The following is a 22742-nucleotide window of genomic DNA, read 5'->3' as shown; positions in this document are numbered from 1 at the left end:
TATTTTATTTCCTGTCCTCATTCTATTCATTTCGTAATGATCAAATTTAATCTATGTTTTGTTAATGAAATTTAAGAGAAATCATTCATACACCGTATCCATAACCTAGTCTGCATGGATTCTGTAAACAAAACCAACAACCGTACGCCATTGTACATAGCGCACCCATTTTGCAGATAGGCAAAGGTGCATGTTTTGCAGTATAAGACTATATAAAATTTTATCGTTTCGATTATCTCATAAATTGTTTTGAACTGCATGTGTGGTTTTGTAGCTTTGAACACACAGATGGGATTTAATGGAATATCTTGCTCTGTTCTTCAGAGGACATATTCTTCTAATCTGGGTAGTCTATCTAAAGGTATGGGGAGGGTATCAGCTTGACATGGGATATTGTGGGTTTATATAATATGGATCAAGACTAAACATTATGTTGTCATCTTCAAGATGTTATAATATTTTCTGTAATTTAATTTTTTCATAACTGGAAATTTGGCGATTTCACTCTGACATTAAAAAAAAATTAATTGTCGTTTCAGATATGAGGCATATGCCTGTTTCCCTCCTTTGCGCTACGGCTGTGCCTTTCCAATATTTACCCCCGATTTGGGTTTGATAGAAAATACAATGAAATCTCAATCTCAGTCTGTATTTATTGACCTGAAGTTTTGATATCGCTTCTACTGAAATAGTTCTGTATCCCTAACTTTGTATATAAAACATTCCATCGTCACTCGACACTTTGTTTGTCGTAGCAGAGAAGCAGCATGCAACAGCGGGCGAACTCGACGTCAAGCTAGAGCATGGGCTCCAAGTTTCCATAATCAGTGACGTAATAGTCTATGTACACAACAACACTTGGAGAGTCCCACTGAAAAAAATAATTGCAAAACTGAAGTGTTTTGTGCATCCTGGCTTGCTGAGACCATTAATGACGACCTCGTTATTAAATTAACTCACGCACATATACAGGTCTAGGCTTCTTCATATATATTTTAAAGCTCACTTTGATCCTATACTTAACTCCATGTTCAATGCAGCAGTGTGGTCACGTACTCCGGTTTGCCGGGCGGTTTGATATCAGTGTAGCCATGTCTGATATCCGCCGGACAAAGGGTTCTTAAAAATTGATCCGATATATGCAAACAATTTACCCGATTTTCAATTTTGGGGCATTTTAGAGACATTACTCTATATCTTTTATTTACTAAGCATAAGCATTACATGGTATATACAAAGTTGATGTTGACCATGGTTTCTGATCACGTGACTTCCTGAAATAGATCTAAGTGCTATAGATAAGGCACTCACAGACTTTAAATAGATATACCGTGTACTATTGAGTATTGAACTTTAATCTTCTATCTTAATTTTTACTGATAAGTATACCAAGCCGATGGATAATGATAACTTTCTAGTAACTTGTCAGATATAAAGGATGCTAAACCTTGACGTATATTATTATAGTATTGTGAATACATTATACACCCAGTGTATATGGTTAAAGAAAAGGTATGTCCAGAGTTCCAGTATCGGTACTCAGGTCACATTAAATGGTATTTAAAACCAGGAATGGGGGGTGGGGGGGGGGGGGGTTTCACACATCTTAGGTAAGTTTGGAGAGTCTTAAATCAAGAAATTAATTAATAAAGCAAACAACAAAGAATATTTCTTTTGACATTCTGTGTGTCAATAGGGAAAACGTTAACATCAGTATTAGTGCTCCAAGTTTGACCTAAACCTTTGATCTTGTGAACTCAAAACTAATTGGAGTTTTTTATAAAAGATTCGATTTACAAAGTCTGTCAAGTAAAGGGTTCTCAAGATCAATTGTGAAGACATTTTATTTCTTTGACCGAGGACAATTGACCTTGACCTTTGACCTAGTGACCTAAAACCGATTAAAACATTCACTTTGAGGACGATGATTTTTTTTAATTCAATGTCAGTCCAGCAGAGCTTCTTAAGATGTCGATGAAAATAAATAATTGTTTATGTTCTTTTCTATCAGAGGTGGAAGGAGTAAAGTTACCCCGGTACTTACGATGTTCTTTCCTTCATTTTTGAGAAGACATCTGGTCCTAAGATTCTGCATCATATTTTACAAATGTATTAGTAAATCTTACTCTAGGATTAATTTTTACTTTGATTCTACAATGCCATGACATATGAAATTCAAGAAATAAATTTTTGTAATTTCAATTTGGAAACCTCATTACAAAAGAAGTTAAGTGAGAATCAAATTATTATGGCGGAAGATCCCCCCCCCCCTAGTTTCAATGTACATGTATTTAGAGTACTGTTATGTTTATTTGGAAACCCTGTTCACGACTTAGACTTAATTTTCAGTAATTTAAATTAAATTAAATTAAAACAGTAATACAGTAATTTTGTATAATGGGATATCTTCAATATTTATATAATTATTATGAATTGCTACATATGTTTGCATATATTGGACACATCTTCATTGTAAAATCACGGAGGTTTAGAGATACATGTATTTGTTTTATCTTGTTATTATTTATCTATGTACATGTAATATATAAAATTGACTCATGCTTTTACTTTATTTCCTGAAAAAAGACAGATTTCCTTTCATCAGATTTATGTAATTTTAGTAAAATTTCAAGAGTTTAGATACTGTATATGCTCGCTATTAATGAGAGGAGAAATTTCTTCAAACAAAATTATGGTAATTTGGAACAATTTTTGTTCAATGTGGGCAATTTTTCATAATTTAGAATGTATCTATTTAACATAGAAAAAAAAATCGTGTTTGGAACCATGGATCATTTCTGATATTCATAAAATGAAAAAGGGTACTGCATTTTATATGTAACCTGCAAATTCTCTGTAAAAATGTCGGGCTAAGTACTTTGAACATAGGACCCTAAATTAAATACCAGTACATGATACGAGACACCTGCAACCCCCCCCCCCCCCCTTCCTTCCACGAAAATCATTGCTACATTTGTATAATCATGTGGTAGTTACTGAAGTACGTATTTTATTAAAAGATCAAAAGGTCAATAGTTCCGGTGTAAAATTATATTGTCTCATGCATCGTTTGGAGAATATGAGCGACACAAATTAGGGACCCTTATCGTGGTATATAAGTACTTATGTAGCATATATATATACATGAGCGAAAAGGCAACATGCATTTCCTGTAGTGTATGTACGTACCAAAGATACACGCCTCAAGAACACATCGAGATTAACTCAAGTCGTGGACAGATAAGACCGTCGACTTATCATCATAATGGCCGACTGTTACGTATAGGGATCCTCGATGACACCTGGCATGGTTCATTGTCTTAACAACAGGTAAGATTATATGCTAATTACAACAGGAAGGGACCACGTGTTTATACTTATATACGAAATTACTTCGTTTTTGGTGAGCTCAGAATCCATGAAAGACGTTGAGGGCCTAATAACTTAATAATTTAGTAACACTGTGTACTTGAGCACACCGTACACTTCTCGGGCCGTCTGGGGCCCGGGGGATGGACATCAAACGTGGGACAGGTAACACAATAATTTAAAATGAAATACGAGGCTAATGAATAACGGTATTTATTCTATATGTATAGAGCGAGAGTATGCGTTCATGCCCTGTACACATATGTAGCTAGGAGATTATATTAAATATAATTATGATTGTATTTATCTTCCAATTTATGCTTATTAATTGCCCACTTGGAGAATAGGCTAAACAAATTAACATACTTTTATATCGTGTAAACAATCCAATGTACTTTTTAATGTAAATTTAGGTCATTTTAACAAACGAACAAGGATAAAGCCGCTGTTTACATGTGTATGTAATTATGTTTTAATCGACTTCTCATTCACTAGTTGTACAAAAATCGAATGTTTCTGTTGTGTCTGATACTGTGCAGTCCGAGGTGCGTTAAATCATAAGGTATGGTTTGCTGATATATAAACTATAATTAAGTGGCTTTGTATTTTGAATATTTTGCTATATTATTTTACAAAGTCCTTCTTGTTATATTCTAAAAATGGCCACAACCCCCAGTCCTCTTCAAACACTTGTCTTTTATTGCTTAAGAACAGTTTTCACGATCGTTCTGCTTCATTTCATTTTACACTATCCAATAAGTTAACAATTAGCATAAGGCAAAATTTTTGCGAAGGGGTAATATAAGAAAAAAACACACTAAATATCAAATAAATAAGAAACATTTATCAAGACAATGAGGCATGTTTACGTATTTTTGCATTGGTCCTAATAGTCCACATTGCGTCATGAAAAAAAAACACGCGCAAAGGTGAGCATAGTTGGAATTCCCCGCACATTCGTCATTTTTGCACAAACAACGGTAAAGGATGGTGTGATCATGTAGGATTAAAATGTTCACATCTGAATTTATGAATCGTTGATTTGATTTAGAAATTTTTTCCGACCAAATTTCAAACAAAAGGACGATGCCCATTGAGCTCTTCTGAGTGAATTTATTTAAGTTATATTTATTCTTTCCTGATTTTCTCATTGTACTTGGATCTGTAAATTTTAATTTTCATTGATACTCTACACAGTTCGCAAGTGAAAGCTGATAAATACCGAGAAGAAACCAGTATTTTTTTCTTCTTTTGTGTTTCTGTGAATTTGTCATGCGCGGATCTAGAGGAGGGGTCCTACCCCCCCCCCCCCCCCCCGCAAAATTCAAATTTCTTTAAATTACTTTATAAAATTACCAAAAATATGCCTCAGACCCCCTGGTTAACTCTAATTACCGTCGGAACCCCCCCCCCCCCTTCGAAAAAAAATTCCGGATCTCGCATGTTTGTGTTTACCCCTACTATCTGCAGCAGTCCAGTATGTTACCTGTACCCATCCAATAAGTAGAACATTTTTGGACAGCTACAGGTGCAGAACATTAAGACTCGGTTTTTTTTTAAAGATGAAAAATGTCTTACAGCTAAATATTTGGGATTTTTTGTTTAATAAATATTAGCTGATTTTTTCATTAACAAATAATAGATTATTGTAAAAATATCATATTTCAAAGTTTAGGCAGATCAATTGTTGACTACCCAGCCTTATTAAAAAAAAAACTGACGAAAAGCTGACTTTAACATTGACTTAATGAAAGTGACGTATATGGCAATCCACTGAAGTGGTTTATAAACTATGTGACGCATTTAGAGGTGACATTCAAACAAAACGAAAATTAATCAATGTTATTTCTTTTTAGGGACATGACATAAAACAAATGCAGCGCAGTTATGAGACGAATAATGAAAACTGGTAAGATGTTGACAATCGTCCTGTAATTCAATGGTTTTTAATTCATTTGTTTATAGACGTTTCTTTCTATTTGCAATTTCACGAACAATCTTTTTCATTTTTGTTGTTGCTATACATTACAACTTTTTCACATTTTGCCGCTACATTTAAGAAGCAAGCGCATAATTCTTTACAAATTGCATGTGTCTCCACATACAACGACATAATATTTAAAGAAATTTTAAAGCTGCTTGATTTTGACCATTTCATTGTTCAACAACGTTATAATGCAAACCTTCCTAGAAAGTTATAGACTCTCACCAAATTACACTTGAAAAATTTGACTATTTTCAAAGATAGAAATAATTTTTGATTAGTTATACAAAACCATAAAAAACACAATTCCTATTTTTGTATGCTTCTTTACGAAGCCATCACTCTTACAGATATCTATAAAGAAATCTTTGTTGCCTATTAATTTTAGACTGAAATTTTTATTAAGCAGTTTCTCTGAACATTATATAAGGAATAAGGAATCATTCTTTGAGTATTATGAGGTGATAATTTTGGTCGGGGCGTGATCAAATCCAATAAAGCCCGAAGGGCTTTATGATAGATTTCATCACGCCCCGACCGAAATTATCACCTCATAATATTCAAAGAATGATTCTTAGGCCATCGCACGATTAAATCTTTAAATATAAATAAGCAAACTCCGTCGGTGCCTCAATTTGGCGTCATTTGTATCGTGGGTTATACAGTACAAAATCGATACGTAGTGTTATCACAGACAAAGACTGGATAATGTAAATATATGTTAATCAAGCAATTTCTTGACACATGTGTTTGCTGCCTTATTTATGAAGCAATCTCTCTGTAACATATTTTTGTAGCTATTTTCTTAAAGTAATTTCTCCGTCACATATTATGTAGCCATAATATAAGAAGCCATCTCTTCGTAACATATTTTTGTGGCCATACTTTACATTTATAAAGCAATCCTTATAAAGCCATAATTTTTAAAGTTAATCCTTCTGTTACACATTTTAAGGTTTTATTTTTAATCTCCCTTTAGATTTCCTGCTTTTTGCACTGTTCCTCAGCGTAATCACCAATGCCTTCTTTTTCTTCATCTACCTCAGAAGACCTCACGTGTTCTATCCGGTGCAAACCGAGGAGAACAGATTGTGTGTATACTTCAGGGGTGGTCTGGGCAACCACATGTTTCAATACGCATCCACATACGGCATAGCTCGAGCCAGGAATATGACCGTGGGTATCACCCCAGCATCCGAACTTTTCAACACCTTCAATATCTCCTCCCAGTTCCTCATCGGCAAGCAATTTTGTGACACTGCAGAGAAAGTAGTGGAGAGAAAACCTTGTGCATACGACAAAGGTTCCGTCCAATTTATTCGTAAAGAAAAAGTGAACTACATTCATAAGTCTTATCTTCAGTCGTGGAAATATTTCGAAGACGTGGAAGACGAGGTCCGAGAACAGTTCGTCTTTATGGGAGACGTTCAAGACAAAGCGCACGAACTTATAAAGTCGTTGACTAAACCATTCGCCAGTAAAAATCTGACAATCATTGCGGTTCACATACGGCGAGGTGATTATAAAAACGAGCGAAATGTCAAATATGGATATAATTTAGCAACAGGAGAATACCTCAGCAGAGCATTTAAGTACTTTAGAGATAGATATGACCCTATTGTTTTCATTGTGTTTACAAACCCTAATGTTGAAGATCTCAAATGGTGCAAGTACCATGTGAACGGAAGTGACGTGGTGTTCGCGCCAGAAAATCCGCGGGAAGTGGATATGTGTGCAATATCAATGTGTAACCACACTATTATGACGGTCGGGTCTTTTGGCTGGTGGGGAAGTTTTCTGGCGAAAGGGACCACTATTTACTTCAGCGATGTTGCCCAAAACAACAGCAATCTTAGGAAAGACTTCAGTTTCGACATGTCCGATTATTTTTATCCGGGATGGATTGGACTGAGGTGATAGTCAGATATGATTGTTATGTCCCATAGTACCTCAAGTATTTTCTTAGATTCTGGGTTTTCCATTAGCTTTACAATTCACGCAGTAGCTTTCAAATATGAAGAAGATATTGTTACCATTATGTACATGTATATTACTAGTACTTGCTTTCAGGTATAATTTTATTAATCAGTATGTAGTCTGTACATTATCACTGTTCGTTTACACAGTAAGCCTAAAAACTTTCATGGCGTAGTGTTTCACTATCCAAGCTTTTGAGGTCATGAAATAACAATGTTGAAAAATAAGCGGATAACACAATTAATTTATTTTATTGTAATAGAAAGCATTTTCAATCATTTTTATGACATCTTTATTGATTGCATGTAATCTTAACAGTTGTAATGATGTGTTTGTAATAATTGCAATGGTTTGAAATTGTAGGTAGTATCTGAAATGATTGTAAATAAATAATATCATTGTAAATATCAGTATAAATAATTGTATGAGTTAAAGTGTAATTAATGAGTGTATGTAATGACTATAAGTGTATGTAATGACTGTAAGTTTATGCAATGACTATAAGTATATGTAATGACTGTTAGTGTATGCAATGACTATAAGTATATGTAATGACTGTAAGTGTATGCAATGGCTGTAAGTGTATGTAATGACTGTAAGTGTATGCAATGGCTGTAAGTGTATGTAATGACTGTAAGTGTATGTAATGACTGTAAGTGTATGCAATGGCTGTAAGTGTATGTAATGACTGTAAGTGTATGCAATGGCTGTAAGTGCATGTAATGACTGTAAGTGTATGCAATGGCTGTAAGTGTATGTAATGACTGTAAGTGTATGCAATGGCTGTAAGTGTATGCAATGACTGTAAGTGTATGCAATGGCTGTAAGTGTATGTAATGACTGTAAGTGTATGCAATGGCTGTAAGTGCATGTAATGACTGTAAGTGTATGCAATGGCTGTAAGTGTATGTAATGACTGTAAGTGTATGCAATGACTGTAAGTGTATGCAATGGCTGTAAGTGTATGTAATGACTGTAAGTGTATGCAATGGCTGTAAGTGTATGTAATGGCTGTAAGTGCATGTAATGACTGTAAGTGTATGCAATGGCTGTAAGTGTATGTAATGGCTGTAAGTGTATGTAATGACTGTAAGTGTATGCAATGGCTGTAAGTGTATGCAATGACTGTAAGTGTATGCAATGGCTGTAAGTGTATGTAATGACTGTAAGTGTATGCAATGGCTGTAAGTGCATGTAATGACTGTAAGTGTATGCAATGGCTGTAAGTGCATGTAATGACTGTAAGTGTATGTAATGACTGTAAGTGTATGCAATGGCTGTAAGTGTATGTAATGACTGTAAGTGTATGCAATGGCTGTAAGTGTATATAATGGCTGTAAGTGCATGTAATGACTGTAAGTGTATGCAATGGCTGTAAGTGTATGTAATGACTGTAAGTGTATGCAATGGCTGTAAGTGCATGTAATGACTGTAAGTGTATGCAATGGCTGTAAGTGCATGTAATGACTGTAAGTGTATGCAATGGCTGTAAGTGTATGTAATGACTGTAAGTGTATGCAATGGCTGTAAGTGTATGTAATGACTGTAAGTGTATGTAACGATTGTAAGTGTATGCAATGACTGTAAGGGTATGCAGTGACTTTCAAGTGTATGTAATGACTGTAAGTGTATGTAATGGCTGTTAGTGTATGTAATGGCTGTAAGGTTATATCATGGTTATATGTGTATGTATTGCCTGTAAGTGTACGTGATGGTTGAAAGTGTAAGTAATGACTGAAAAAGTACCTAATGCCTGTAAGTATCTGTAAAGGTAATGTGTATCTGCAGTAGTTGTAAGTATCTGTAATGAGTGTACTGCAATTATCTGCATTGATTGTAAGTATTTATCTGTAATGACTGTATGCATCTCCAATGATTGTATGTATGTATATGTACTACGTGTTTGTAATAATTACATTGAATTGGCTGTAATGATTTTGAGTATCTATACTGATTGGCAGTGATTGCCAGTAAAGTGTTCATGGTTGTGTGATGTGTCTGTAATAATTGTGTGTGTGTGTGTGTGTGTGTGTGTGTGTGTGTGTGTGTGTGTGTGTGTGTGTGTGTGTGTGTATATATATATATATATATATATATATATATATATATATATATATATATATATATATATATATATATATATATATATATATATATATATATATATCTCTGTGTAAGAGTAGTGAGCAGATTAATGTAACGATTGTAAGTATCTGTTATCATAACCATTGAGCTGCAGTGTTTGTAAGGAATTACTGCAGTATATAAGTAAATTGTTGAAAAGAAAAGTGAGACATTTTTAGAACAAACAATTTGACACCACTTCAAAATTTCAAGATCTGGTATTTCTGATAATCAGTGATGCAATTCATGCATCCTGACCACAAATATTTATTTTGGATAGACAATAATCTTAGTACCTGCATACCTATATTTATCACTGAATTAAGTTATAAGTTTATACAAATGAACAGAAAGAAAATCGCACGATGCAGCCAATAGATGGATGCCAATAGTGTAAACCAGTAATACATTTGTATCAACTTAAAGGGGCATGGTCACGATTTTGGTCAAAAATTATTTTCCCGATTTTAATGTTTACAATGCTTCAGTAAGGCATTTTTAATAGGCAACCAAAATTTGAGTTTCATTTGTTGAGTTATAAGCAAGTTACAGAGCTTACAGTCCTTTGCTATGCATATGTAAACAAGGCTTTTGTTTACATTTTGAACGTTGAGGTGAAAACTCCAGTTTTAGACCGAAAATGAATGTGGTAAATGTTGGAAATATATATTTATGTTTAAAATGAATAAAAAGATGGAAAAATCAGCTTGAGAAAGAACTTTTACCAGTATATTGAACTAATGTAAACAAAAACAGGACACAAGCCTTGTTTACATGACAAAGAATTGTGAGCCCTGTATCCTGCTTATAACTTCACTACTGACTCTCCAATTTCATTTGGTTATTGGAAATGCATTCCTAAAACATTGTAAATAATAAAAACAGAAAAATAAAATTCGACCAAAATCATGACCATGTCCCTTTAAACTTGCTTAATACTTTTTACTTGTAGTAAATATACTAGATTAAGAATGACTCAAAAAATATAAACCACTGAATGAAAAATGAAGTAAACAGTAAACAATTAATGAAGATAACAACCATTTATTCAAATTTTAATTGGTTAACAGGAAGTTAACAAGCAATGTGAACTTCTGTTGAATGAAAATCAGACATCAGAACACAGGTCTTATGGAAAAGCTGAAGTATCGTTACATGTAAAATAACTTAAAACCATTAATACATGTTTTGGTATATTTTAAGAAGATGCCCAACATAGTTCCATAGTTCTGTGCAAGAACTCTCGACAGCTGATCTATAGAAGTAAAGGAACAATGCTATTGAGTACCACCAAGCTCCGTTCCCTGAAAATCACTGCTTTAAGCTTTTGATCACTCTGTTGTAACCATGAAACTCAAAGATTTCACCAATAAAATCAAATATACTGTTATAATATAAAACTAAAACAAGATGTTTTCTTGTAGCTCCTCTTGTAAAACCTCTTTTTGTGTCACATGACCTAGAAGAACTGCATCCGCCTCAAGCAGTGAGGTATGGCGAGCTGAACCAAGGAATTTTTCTGCCATTTCAAATTCTTTCAGTTGCAACTTCACTTGAGTTCCATAAGTGTAACTGAAAAAGAAAAGATATTTTTTTCATTTTTAGAATGAATTAATTAAACAAAAGTTTAAGACAATATTAAAATACAATACTGTGTCATAAGAGAGTGAGTTAACTTTTGGGACAATTGGCAAAACTACAATTTGGTATGCCTAATGGAACATATGGAGATGAGGCAATGTGAGTTTAAAAATAAAAATAAAATACTTATAGGACTTGTGAAACCAAATGGTTTCAGCAGATTTCCAACTTTTCAATAAGGCCTTCTCTTTGAATATCCCCTGTACACGTTATAATGAAACAGTGGAGGTGAAAGATATCGGAATCTCAGATTCAAGGGTGCAAAACACAGTTTTATATGTAACATTATAAGGACATTTTTAGATGAGGACAAGCAAAACTGACCGTATAAAATGAAATTGTAAAAAAAAAATGTTACATATACAGTAAAACTCGGTTTAATATAGAGAAGTCCTGGGGATCAATGGATTTACTTTGTTATATCCGTAATTCGTTATATCTGTATAACGAATTCATAATAAAAACTACAGCGAATTCACTATAAACAGGTTTTCTTTCACCAGACTATAAATTTTGCTAACTGAGGCTTAGAATAAAAATACATTACTTTAATAATGGGATTGTGGGTCGAAAAAAATATATGAAAATAAATTTATTCAAAGTATTATGTTAAATGGTAGTGCATTTTTTTTAAACTAGGAAGCAATTTGTTATAAAAGTGTTAAATTTTGTTATTATTCACCTATTGACCTAGCTTTATATATAAATACTAGAGACATAAATACCAGTACATGTAAGGTATAACAATTTTTTATCTCTGATATATATACACAATTCTTTATACAAATTGGAAATTCCTTTATATATCAAGCTGCTTATTTCTATTATACTTGAGTTTATCATATATATATATATACACCGTATAACGGGTAATTTTTACTGCTGTGATTTTTTACGAATTTATCTTAAAATAGGGCGATTTGAATTTTTACACGTAATTTTTTTTACGAATTAGACATGTCTGTAAAAATTAAAACCATCTGTGGTAAAAGGGGAGGGGGGGGGATTCCCCCGCGACTTTGTTACAGTTACAAACAGTACATTAAGATATTCCTGGAATATCGGAAGAAAATTTCTGTAGCGCTTTTTGGGGTCCCGTTTTCACTTGCATATCTGCCAATAGCGGCACGATTGGAATCTGTGTATTTCGTATATTTTCCCCTTTTCAGTGTTCTTGGTGGAGAATTAGTTGTGGCAACCAATTTATTTAAAGCAGTTGTAACTTCCTTTGGAATCATTTCACTAAGCGATCCATTTGGATTTGGCATTGTAGATACTGGTTTAAAATAGCTTCGTATCCCCGCCATCGATATTAACTGAGTGAATGAAATCTAGCTACTAACGTCGCATTATACGTAGTTTTAAAAAATATTCAAGATTGAATAGAAAGATCTGAACTGTCATCACCACGTGACCAAAAACGCTCAAATATACCTACATGTACAGCCGTCAGGGACTGAGCTGAAGGTCATGAACATTACTCTGATATGTACGATGTAGAAAATTTCATGTGGTGTTTTTTTTACTTCTGTAAAAATTTATGCGTTTGATATTTACGCATTTATAAAACTCGTAAAAATTAGCAGCACGTAAAAAATACCCGGTACCTGTTATACGGTGTGTGTGTGTGTGTGTGTTTGAGATTGATCCCTCAATATATCCAAAACTTCATGGGGATCAATCTTACAAACTATAGCCATATAGAACAACTTTTTAACCAACAGTTGTTGCATTTGAAACATATTAATGCGGATTTATATCAAACATTTCAAAATCCAATTTTTTTTATTTTTTGTACTTTAAATTTATATCCCATTTGGGTTATTAAATCCCGAACGGGCTATTATATCCTAATTGGGCGACTGGTCCAAACCTGTTCAAGATGCTTACATGGGCCAGATTTATCCAAGACTGTGCAGTTACAAACTCATACAGAAGCACCTACCTTTCATCAAAACGGGATACCGGCTGTTCTTCTTTAGTTTCCTCATCAACCACGACTTCGGTTACAAGAGGGCGTGGGCATACACAATTAAATTTTCCTCCAAAATCAATGTATAAATCATTTGACACAACGTCCACTACCCTTCCAATAAGTATAGAACCAGAAACGTCGCCTAATTGACAAAACTTAGATCTCCGAAATAAATCTTCAAAAGTCACCTTCTTCTTAGAGAGATCCGACCCACTTGTAATTTCAACCTTGCCTATTTTTTCTTTGAGTAATTCAACCTCACGATCTTCAAGAAGTTTTCTGTAACCATCCTCTATATTCAAATTGGTTGTCGTTACAAAAGGCTTGTGATATCCTCGAAAAAACTTAGATAAACACGTTCTTCTCCACAGTTTGGTAGCCATCTTTGTTTTTTATATTGACATACTAATCGCAGTAAGTACAATATTGCATATGAAATAACAAACAAAAATAATTATAAGTTAGTATAAAAAAAATTGTGATAGAATTTTTATTTTCATGTTTGTATATGAGACGAATAATTTTTATTCAATAATTCAATAATTTATTGAATATCTTAATATATGCAATTAACCTGTACCATATTAGGGATATTTTTCTGATTGGGTTATTATTTTTACGACGTTCGGAATTCCTTGGACTTATTTTATAAAGCGAGGAATTCCGAGCAGTCCAAACAAAGTGAATACAGAAATGGACAAGTTGTTAAAGTTCATGACTTTGATTGGCGATCTTAAGGTATAAAATTGTTTATTTTAATACATGCTCTACTTGGATGATGCTAGACTAAGAATCTAGGATGTATAAGCTTTAATGATCAATGAGGAAATTTATCAAAGTACTGAGTGTACTGAGAGTCGCACTGTAAGCTCAAGTGTATGGCACGCCAAATAAATGAGCTATACATGGTTTCTCATCAAATAATCTAGGTTGGTATTCATTATATATTAACATCGTTAACTATTGTTTCACAGTTCATAAACCAGGTTATTGACTGTTAACTATAGTTTACAAACCATAAACTGGATGTAACTGTTTACTATACATGTAGTTTATTTACTGTAAACTATAGTTAACAATTCTTTCACTATAGTTTTCATTTGTAAAACCATATTTAATGGTTGTAAACTATAGATTATGCTAATCTAAATTTATCTGTCGTTAAATAAACATTTATATAAATAATCAATAAATTTTGCTGATAATATATTATATTCACATTTGAAAACTATAATTTACATTTGTTAGCTTTAATTAAGAGTTGTAATTTGTAAATCATAGTTTTACAATCGCCAAACTATGTTTATCAGATAAGTTATGTGTTGAAATATCAAATAGTTGCTAACAGTGTTAATAATCGTTTACACTTCTGAAACATAGGTGATTGCCTTAACTATGGTTTACAGATGTGAAATATAGATTACACTATAGACTATAGTTTTCTGTCCATAAACTACAGTTTACAAGAGATCTACCTAGTTTATCGACTGTGAAAGTACGTTAAGCTCATTTTGTGAATTTGGGTTCGCCATACAAGTGAGTATATGATCACTTGTTGTCCACAGTGATTTGACACAATCTGAGCAAAAAAAGAAAAGAAGGGGGAATATAGTGTAACAGGAAAGAAGAAATTTTACAAGCGGTTGTTGATTTTGTCAGTACCTACACTGTAGCTTGTAAAAAAAACCTCTCAAAACTTTTTAGTATAAATCACAATTGTGTTGATTCACAGAAACTTTTAAAATATTTGACCTTCTGATAAATTGGTCAATGTTGTTAACCCTTGTACACAGGACCCCACCAAATAATGAGACAAACCATGCAAGATATCAGAAACCGGGGAGCGGATGGATGTTCTAATTTTAATTAGACTGCCATTTTGTAAATTTGAAATTTAATATATGAGTGTGAATATACACAAATTCAAATGATTTATTAAAGATAGACAGCTGCTAGATTTTAAAAAGGCATGGTCACAATTTTAATACAAATTCATTTTTTCATTTTTAGCTCACCTGAGCCAATGGTTTGTCGTTGTCGTTAACTTTTCACATTTTCATCTTCTTCTCAAGAACCACAGGGCAGATTTCAACTAAATTTGGCACAAAGCACCACTAGGTGAAGGGGATTCAAGTTTGTTCAAATGAAGGGCCACGCCCTCTTTAAAGGGGAGATAATTGAGAATTATTGAAAATTTGTTGGTATTTTTCAAAAATCTTCTTCTCAAAAACTATTTGGCCTGAAAAGCTAAAACTTGTGTGGAGGCATCCTCAGGTAGTGTAGATTCAAGTTTGTTCAAATCATGGTCCCCAGGGGTAGGGAGGGGCCACAAGAAGGGGATCAAGTTTTACATAGGAATATATAGAGAAAATCTTTAAAAAATCTTCTTCTCAAAAACAATTAGGCCAGAAAAGCTCAAATTTTAATGGAAGCATCCTCAGGAAGTGTAGATTCAAAATTGTTCAAATCATGGTCCCCGGGGGTAGGGTGAGGCCACAGTGGGGGATGAATTTTTACATAGGAATATATAGAGAAAATCTTTAAAAATCTTCTTCTCAAAAACTATTGGGCCAGAAAAGCTCAAATTAAAATGGGAGCATCCTCAGGTAGTGTAGATTCAAATTTGTTCAAATCATGGTCCCCGGGGGTAGGGTGGGGCCACAATTGGGGGATTAAGTTTTACATAGGAATATATAAAGAAATCTTTAAAAATCTTCTTCTCAAAAACTATTAGGCCAGGAAAGCTCAAATTTGAGTGGAAGTATCCTCAGATAGTATAGATTCAAGTTCGTTCAAATCATGGCCCCCGGGGGGTAGGGTGGGGCCACAATAGGGGGATGAATTTTAACATAGCAATATATAGAGAAAATCTTTAAAAATCTTCTTCTCAAAAACTATTAGGCCAGAAAAGCTCAAATTATAATGGAATCATCTTCAGGTAGTGTAGATTCAAGCTCATTCAAATCATGGTGCCCGGGGGTAGGGTGGGGCAAAAATGGGGGGATCAAGTTTTACATTGGAATATATAAAGAAAATCTATAAAATCTTCTTCTCAAAAACAATTAGGCCAGAAAAGATCAAATTAAAATGGAAGCATCCTCAGGTAGTGTAGATTCAAGTTTGTTCAAATCATAGTCCCTTGGGGTAGGGCGGGGCCACAACGGGGGGATCAAGTTTTACATAGGAATATATAGAGAAAATCTTCTTCTCAAAAACTATTAGGCCAGAAAGCTCAAATTTGAATGGAAGCATCCTCAGGTAGTGTAGATTCAAGTTTGTTCAAATCATGGTCCCTGGGGGTAAGGTGGGGCCACAATTGGGGGATCAAGTTTTACATAGGAATATATAGAGAAAATCTTTAAAAATCTTCTTCTCAAAAACTATATGACCAAAAAAGCTCAAATTGGCGGGTAACCATCTTCAGATAATGTAGATTCAAGTTAACATCAATATCTATACTTACCTGCATCAACTTTTTGCATTTTCCCCGAGCTGCCTACGATCATGCCTGAACTTTTGAGACCACCCCTGTGGTATCATCTAGTGTTTACCCATAATGCACAAGCATACTTCCGTTTCAGTTTTGTTCGGGCATTCGAGAAGAAAGCCGTGTGTTTTTCTTCGATTAAATTTTCTTAAGCCTGCGGTCTTAAAATGTCTGATTCATTTAAAATTTGCGTAAAATGTAATAGAGAAATGACCGTTTTGGATGACCACGCAGAATGCTAAAGACACAGAGTTTGCAACGAAGCATTTCCATGCGAAGTTTGCAGTAAGTGGTCAGAGGAAAAACGGACGTTGATCAGAAAGATGATCGAGCGAAAGAAATCTGAAGCGGGGAGAAAGTCAGCTACATTGCCAAATCCAGAAGTTCCCTCTGTGGGGAATAGTGGCAATCGTTCTGATAGTCAAGTTTCCTCTGCGGGAAACGTAGCTGCGTCAGAAATTCTTTCTCCGACAGAAATGAGTCAAAATGGCGGCGACTTGACGCAGGGTTCAGTCCCACCTCAAGTAGGTAATTTTCCGCCTTTTGTGTTGGGGAATTTCGAAGCCCAATGGCAGCAATATCAAGAGAATTGCATGAAAAGGTTGATTGACGCTAGAATTAAAGAGTTGGTCCAGGATTCGAATAAACAACCGACTATTGCTATTACGTCTGATGTTCGTTCAGACAGGGCGTGTAACAGGTTCGATAGATTTCGACCGTCAGATGATCAACGCTCCAGAGATTCGGATGACGATGATCTGGTAAGCCACAGAGGTGAAACTGATCAAGTTTATTCAAATCATGGTCCCTGAGGGTAGGGCGGGGCCACAATGGGGGATATATTTTTATACATAGAGAAAATCTCTTAAAAAATCTTCTTCTCAAAACTATTAGGCCAGGAAAGCCCAAATCTGAGTGGAAGCATTTCCAAATCGTATAGATTCAAGTTTGTTAAAATAAAAGTCCAGTGGTATGGTGAGGCCACAGTGGGGGGTGAATTTTTACATAGGTATATATAGAGAAAATCTTTAAAAATCTTCTTTTTAAAGACCATTTGGCCAGAAAAGCTTTAACTTGTGTAGAGGCATCCTCGGGTATTGTAAATTCAAAATCAGAGTCCCTAGTGGTAGGGCGGGGCCGTGATGGCAGTTTGAATTTTTACATATATAGAGAAAATCTTTAAAAATATTCTGGGAAAGTTTTTCGGTCCAAAACTCAGTACTTAGTGTGAAAGCACAGGTTATGCAGATATAAGTTTGGTGAAACCATGATACCCTAGAGAAAAGTGGGGCAACAAAATGGGGGGGGGGGTATATAGGAAAAGAGAAAAATCATCTTACAGGTACAACAAGAAAAGGGGCTTGGTATTTACCAAAAGAAAGAGGTGGATAAAAATTGGCAGATTTTCAATTTTTTTAGCAAGATCTACTGTACTTAGTTGTCAAGATATTTTGATACTGTAATGCTAATTTGTTTAGAATTAAGGCAATTGTTGCTCAGGTGAGCAATGTGGCCCCTGGGCCTCTTGTTAATGTTTACAATGCTTCAGTAAGGCATTTCTAATAGTTAACCAAAATTTGAGTATCAGTCGCTGAGTTATAAGCGAGATACAGAGCTCACACTGTTTTGTTTTGTAAACAAAACTTTTGTTTACATATTGAATGTTGAAAAGAAAATTCCAGGTTTAGACCTAAAATGAATATGTGACAAACCCTAGGAATTGTTTATTTATGTTCAAAGTGAATTAGAAGATAGAAAATCAACTTTTAAAAGTTCGCTTTTATGGATATTTTGAACTAATGTAATTAAAAAAATGGCGTGAGCCTTAATTACATAACAAAGAATTGTGAGCTCTGAATCTTGCTTATGACTCTAAAATTGACACTCAAATATTTTTGCATTAGAAATGCATTACTAGAGCATTGAAATAAAAAAAAAATTCAAAATTCAAATTGTGACCGTACCCCTTTAATATCATATGGAATTGAATCTTTGTAAATAATTTTTTTAATATTTTTTGTCGGTCCAGCGGGTGAAGAGGACAGGCTGGGTGCTGCGACAAGTGAAGGAGCCCGAGTCCGTTGCGGACCACATGTATAGGATGGCCATCTTGTCTTTCCTGGTAGACCCCACCAGCTCAGGTCTCAATAAAGACAGGTCATAAACACACACACTAGTGAAAAGAGCAGGAGGGCTGAATTTGTATAATCTCATTTTTGGAAAATTTTATTCCTTACACTCCAGCATCTCTTTTACAACGTATCTTCTTTCTCATTCTATATGTTTATTACTTGCTTTTTTAAGGAAATACAAATTCTCTCAATTGGCCAGTTTTGCATAACTAAATACTGTAACTGGCTGATATTTTCTTGCTTTCATGGCCAAATAACTTCTGCCCTGTTCTCATTGCACCATTTTTATGTTTATACTAGGAAACTTAATCAGAGATGATTGACCAATGCAGAGTCTGCTTAAATAATATCCTGTGTACATGTATGTATCTGCAGATGTATCAAAATAAGTCTGGTGCATGACCTAGCAGAGTGTATCGTAGGAGACCTGACTCCCCAGGACAATATTCCAAAGGCAGAGAAACAAAAACAGGAAATGGTACTTATATGTCATGGCCAATGGAAATATACTTCAAACAAATGGAAAATGGTCTCCGTTTCCTCTTAATTTAGATCATTTTATCCCAGCAAAAAAAAAATATAGTTTACATGGTTTAATGTTCAAATACAATGTAGTTAAAAGAAAATTTCAGAGTATTTTCTTCAAACACTTCAAGATATCACATGACTCGCAATTGTTGCTTATCCTGTTTGCAAAAAATTCATTGTAATACACTGAATTGCCAGCAAATCTTTCTGTAATTTTGTTTTCATTTTCAGGATGCCATGAAGCAGATATGCAGTTTGGTACCTGAAGAAGTTGGTCGAGAACTGTACGAGTTATGGGAGGTAAAACTATTTGTAACAAATAAAAGTAATGAGAGGTAAATTAACTGAAAAAGTTATCCTATTACAAAAAAATTTGGACAGGGGCCCTATTGATTATGGGTGGCAAATTAACCTCAAAGGGATCATATCAGATATAATGGGGACAGAAACTTTATGAGAGGACTACACAAATATAAGTTTAATGGTACGTGCGTTTGGACACTATAGCATTTGTTTAGACTAATTATGAATACATGCATTTACTTTTAATGAATTAATTGCTATAAAAACATGCATGCTGAAAACAAGGCAAATGAAAGTACAAACTGTTGGTCACAGTTATGATATGTAAATCAGTTTAATTTATTTCATGGCATGCCTTGTCAATTGTGATGCACATACAATGTATATGCTTGAGATATATAGGCTGCTTAGTTGATGAGAGAAAAAATAAAATTAAGTTTTAAAAAAAAACAGTTACATTTATATTTAAAAAATATCTTTTTTATCTGTCTAAGGCACAAAGTTGTCTTCTTTGAGGTGAATAGTAGAAACTGCAATACATGTATTAACAGTAAACTTTAGGTGGAAAGTTGAGTTATGGCACTTTTGTCTATGTTAATCTTGATCATACATGTTACAGTAATAGAATTGATTTGAAAAGTCATACAGTATGCAGCATTTTGACGGGGGAAATAGGACAGAAAATTAGAAAAGGGGGGGGGGTTAAAATGTTAGAACTATTTAAAGTGTTAATTGATTTTTTTAGCCGGGCTCTGCTGAAAGCAGAGTCCTGGCTGTAGGCAGGCAAATCGCCAATGTTACTATAAATAGCACAACTTCAAAAGTAAACAAAAAAACAAACAGCGTCCAAGTAAATGCTTCCGTTATACCAAATAGTTACACAAAGAGCCACGTTTTATCAAAAGTGTTGGCATTTTTTCTTTCTTTTTTTAAATTTGAGAGAATTGTCTATCTTATTTAGTTTCCTTATTAGTAACGTGTTTTAAAAACGTTACTAATGCATTTTTGGACACATACAATGCGCATTAATTTCCATGAACTACTTTGCTGCACGTTGAAGAAATGGGGATAGAATATATAACGCTTGTTGCAAAATTCAAGGCAGCAACTGTTGAATTTTTTTCTACTGGACAGAAATATTTTTGTTTATAGCCGCTTACAAAATTTGGTCGCTCAAAGACACACCAAAAGAGCCCGGCTTTCAGTACTTCCATACTTTGATTATTTTTAGACCTCAAGAAGTAAATTATTTTTGTTTGAGTGTTTTCTTTGCACAGTGAATTATTGGCATTTTCTAACATTATTACTTATTTCTCAACAGAGCTGCACTTGTACTAAACTGGCATAAATAGGTGATCAAATATTTATTCAGGATTATGAATTTCAAAGGAGTGAAGAGGCCAAGTTTGTGAAGGATTTGGACAAGTTTGAGATGATACTTCAGGCTCACGAGTACGAGACACTGAGCGATTGTCCAGGTCATCTACAAGAGTTCTTTGACAGTACAGCAGGTGAGCAATGCGAAACTAATTGTTAACTTACTCATTGTCTGCTTCAAAGATGAATTATATTAAGCATTCGTTGACATTTTATTTCCTGCCAATAAATCAGTCATGCAGGTCTCATCTTTTTTCCACAGTATATTGATCTTTATTCTCTTTAATTGGATAATGTATATTGTATTGTCACAGTCTGTCTGAAATTTTTTGGGCAGCTTCTGTGCCAGCTAGGGTAATTTTAAAGCGTAATTTAATCACTTCAAAATACTACACTCTACCTGTGTCACTGTTAATGACAGCGTCAGTTGATGTGTTGACGTAACAATTGACATATTTAAAGATACAAGTTTTTCTGATATATTTGTTTTATACATAGTTTATTCCCCTCCCCCTTGAAACTAATATACTTAATAGAAAATCAAGGTCAAAAGAAAATTACAGTCAAATGAAAGACACCCAAATAAATAATTTTGGTTTTGTTTCAGGAAAATTTAAAACAGAACTAGTGAAAGAATGGGTAAAGAAGTTGACCACTGACAGAACTGGCTCAAGTGCAACGTGACGAAAATTAAATGCAGAGTATTTCATTTTCACCAAATGTTTAGGCCCTTAGTGATTATGATCAGACAACTTCATTGTTACAAATTGAAGCTTTGTGTCATTTTTGTATGAAAAGAAACCTAACCTTGATGTATCTGCAGAGCAGTGGATTATCAGGGTATTTTTGTCATTATGTTACATTGACTTAATCTAATTGCAAATAAAGCATTATAATCTGATAATTGTGGTAGACTTGAAGAGGATCAGATTGTCAAGGTTTCCACTGTAATTCACCGTACAATGTACATATAAAATATATAATAAAAAGACAAAACTATAGATATTCATTAAGGTCAGACGACACATTCCTCGAGCATAATTTTTGTATCTCCTCGTAATAAAGAGTTCAAATAAAAATTATTATTTTTATAATGATTTTTAAAATGATTAAAATTTACTTGTATATGGTTATATGCCTATATGGCTGAGTGGTTACAGCTGTGGCCAATCTCTTCCAGAAGCGTAGGTTCTAGAGGTTGTGAGTTCAAAGCCCTGCCCAATATAGTGAATTTCACTGTGCTGTATTATTTATTTATTTTTATATCAGCAATTCAAGTGTATTTTCAAGATTATATAGCAAATTGCATTTTCTAGTATTTTGCAGAAATGCCTGGTAAGGTATTCTAATTTTTTGCAAGAAAGCTTGTCGGAGTAGTAGTAAACCATTAACAAATTCCTGGAAAATGTTATATAAAATTGAGGAACGTGTCGTCTGACCTTAAATTAATAAATACATTCTTGACTTTGAAATGTTTTTCCTGTTTTATTACTTTTCTCTACATCCACATGACTTTATTTCTTTATACAGTCATGATGAATCACAATATGGACATTTTAAATGTCTTGTAAAATTATTTATATGGTAAGTTTATTTGTCTGTACACATTAGAACTCGGTGGGTTCGAAGTAAAATATTTACCTCGCCTCCGGCTTGGTAAATATTGTACTTCTCAGGTAGCTAAATCACTGTATTGACCTAATAAACAGCAATAGTTGTATAATATTTGAAATTAGTATAATAATTTTCATCAAACAGATATTCAATTTACTTTCAGTGATCAACAGGAAAGCAAATTGAGGTCAGGTCAGATGCCAGGTGCATTGACAAAACGATATCCAACTG

The 22742-nt window shown here is 34.0% G+C and overlaps 4 protein-coding genes across 6 annotated transcripts in view; 2 read left to right on the top strand and 2 right to left on the bottom strand.

Moving 5' to 3' along the window:
- Nucleotides 1–22742, bottom strand: part of LOC128180346 (KICSTOR subunit 2-like) — a 93774-nt gene that overhangs the window by 6587 nt on the left and 64445 nt on the right. The gene's annotated exons all lie outside the window — the stretch shown is intronic.
- LOC128180361 (galactoside alpha-(1,2)-fucosyltransferase 2-like) lies at nucleotides 3190–9318 on the top strand. 3 transcript variants are annotated; one of them, XM_052848419.1, is made up of 4 exons: nucleotides 3343–3534; nucleotides 3865–3931; nucleotides 5226–5278; nucleotides 6333–9318. In XM_052848419.1, the coding sequence occupies exons 3-4, from the start codon at nucleotides 5257–5259 to the stop codon at nucleotides 7268–7270; spliced, it is 960 nt and encodes a 319-aa protein (XP_052704379.1). In that variant the 5' UTR covers nucleotides 3343–3534; nucleotides 3865–3931; nucleotides 5226–5256; the 3' UTR covers nucleotides 7271–9318. The 3 variants fall into 3 exon arrangements, with proteins under 3 accessions (XP_052704388.1, XP_052704379.1, XP_052704368.1); XM_052848428.1 differs by lacking the exons at nucleotides 3343–3534; nucleotides 3865–3931 and adding an exon at nucleotides 3190–3329 and having other exon boundaries at nucleotides 5224–5278; XM_052848408.1 differs by lacking the exon at nucleotides 3865–3931.
- On the bottom strand, nucleotides 10596–13478 carry LOC128180408 (28S ribosomal protein S28, mitochondrial-like). The gene is made up of 2 exons (XM_052848512.1): nucleotides 13041–13478; nucleotides 10596–11026 (listed from the first exon to the last, which is right to left on the bottom strand). The coding sequence occupies exons 1-2, from the start codon at nucleotides 13451–13453 to the stop codon at nucleotides 10855–10857; spliced, it is 585 nt and encodes a 194-aa protein (XP_052704472.1). The 5' UTR covers nucleotides 13454–13478; the 3' UTR covers nucleotides 10596–10854.
- LOC128180415 (5'-deoxynucleotidase HDDC2-like) lies at nucleotides 13704–22369 on the top strand. The gene is made up of 6 exons (XM_052848526.1): nucleotides 13704–13808; nucleotides 18587–18714; nucleotides 19065–19167; nucleotides 19449–19517; nucleotides 20893–21031; nucleotides 21505–22369. Exons 1-6 carry the CDS (start codon nucleotides 13764–13766, stop codon nucleotides 21579–21581), a joined length of 561 nt encoding a protein of 186 aa, XP_052704486.1. The 5' UTR covers nucleotides 13704–13763; the 3' UTR covers nucleotides 21582–22369.

This window comes from Crassostrea angulata, chromosome 1, assembly GCF_025612915.1.
Source record: "Crassostrea angulata isolate pt1a10 chromosome 1, ASM2561291v2, whole genome shotgun sequence".
Taxonomy (NCBI): Eukaryota; Metazoa; Mollusca; class Bivalvia; order Ostreida; family Ostreidae; genus Magallana; species Magallana angulata.
The sequence above is the reverse complement of the archived record's forward strand: the minus strand, read 5'-3'. Positions and strand labels throughout refer to the sequence as shown.

Coding starts and splice junctions, on each gene's coding strand:
- LOC128180361 (XM_052848428.1), top strand. CDS start 5,257: ATGAGACGAATAATGAAAACTG. Junction 5,279..6,332: donor GAGACGAATAATGAAAACTG/GTAAGATGTTGA, acceptor ATCTCCCTTTAG/ATTTCCTGCTTTTTGCACTG.
- LOC128180408 (XM_052848512.1), bottom strand. CDS start 13,453: ATGGCTACCAAACTGTGGAGAAGAACGTGTTTATCTAAGTTTTTTCGA. Junction 11,027..13,040: donor GTATCCCGTTTTGATGAAAG/GTAGGTGCTTCT, acceptor TTTCTTTTTCAG/TTACACTTATGGAACTCAAG.
- LOC128180415 (XM_052848526.1), top strand. CDS start 13,764: ATGGACAAGTTGTTAAAGTTCATGACTTTGATTGGCGATCTTAAG. Junction 18,715..19,064: donor TCAGGTCTCAATAAAGACAG/GTCATAAACACA, acceptor ATGTATCTGCAG/ATGTATCAAAATAAGTCTGG. Junction 19,168..19,448: donor AGAAACAAAAACAGGAAATG/GTACTTATATGT, acceptor TTTCATTTTCAG/GATGCCATGAAGCAGATATG.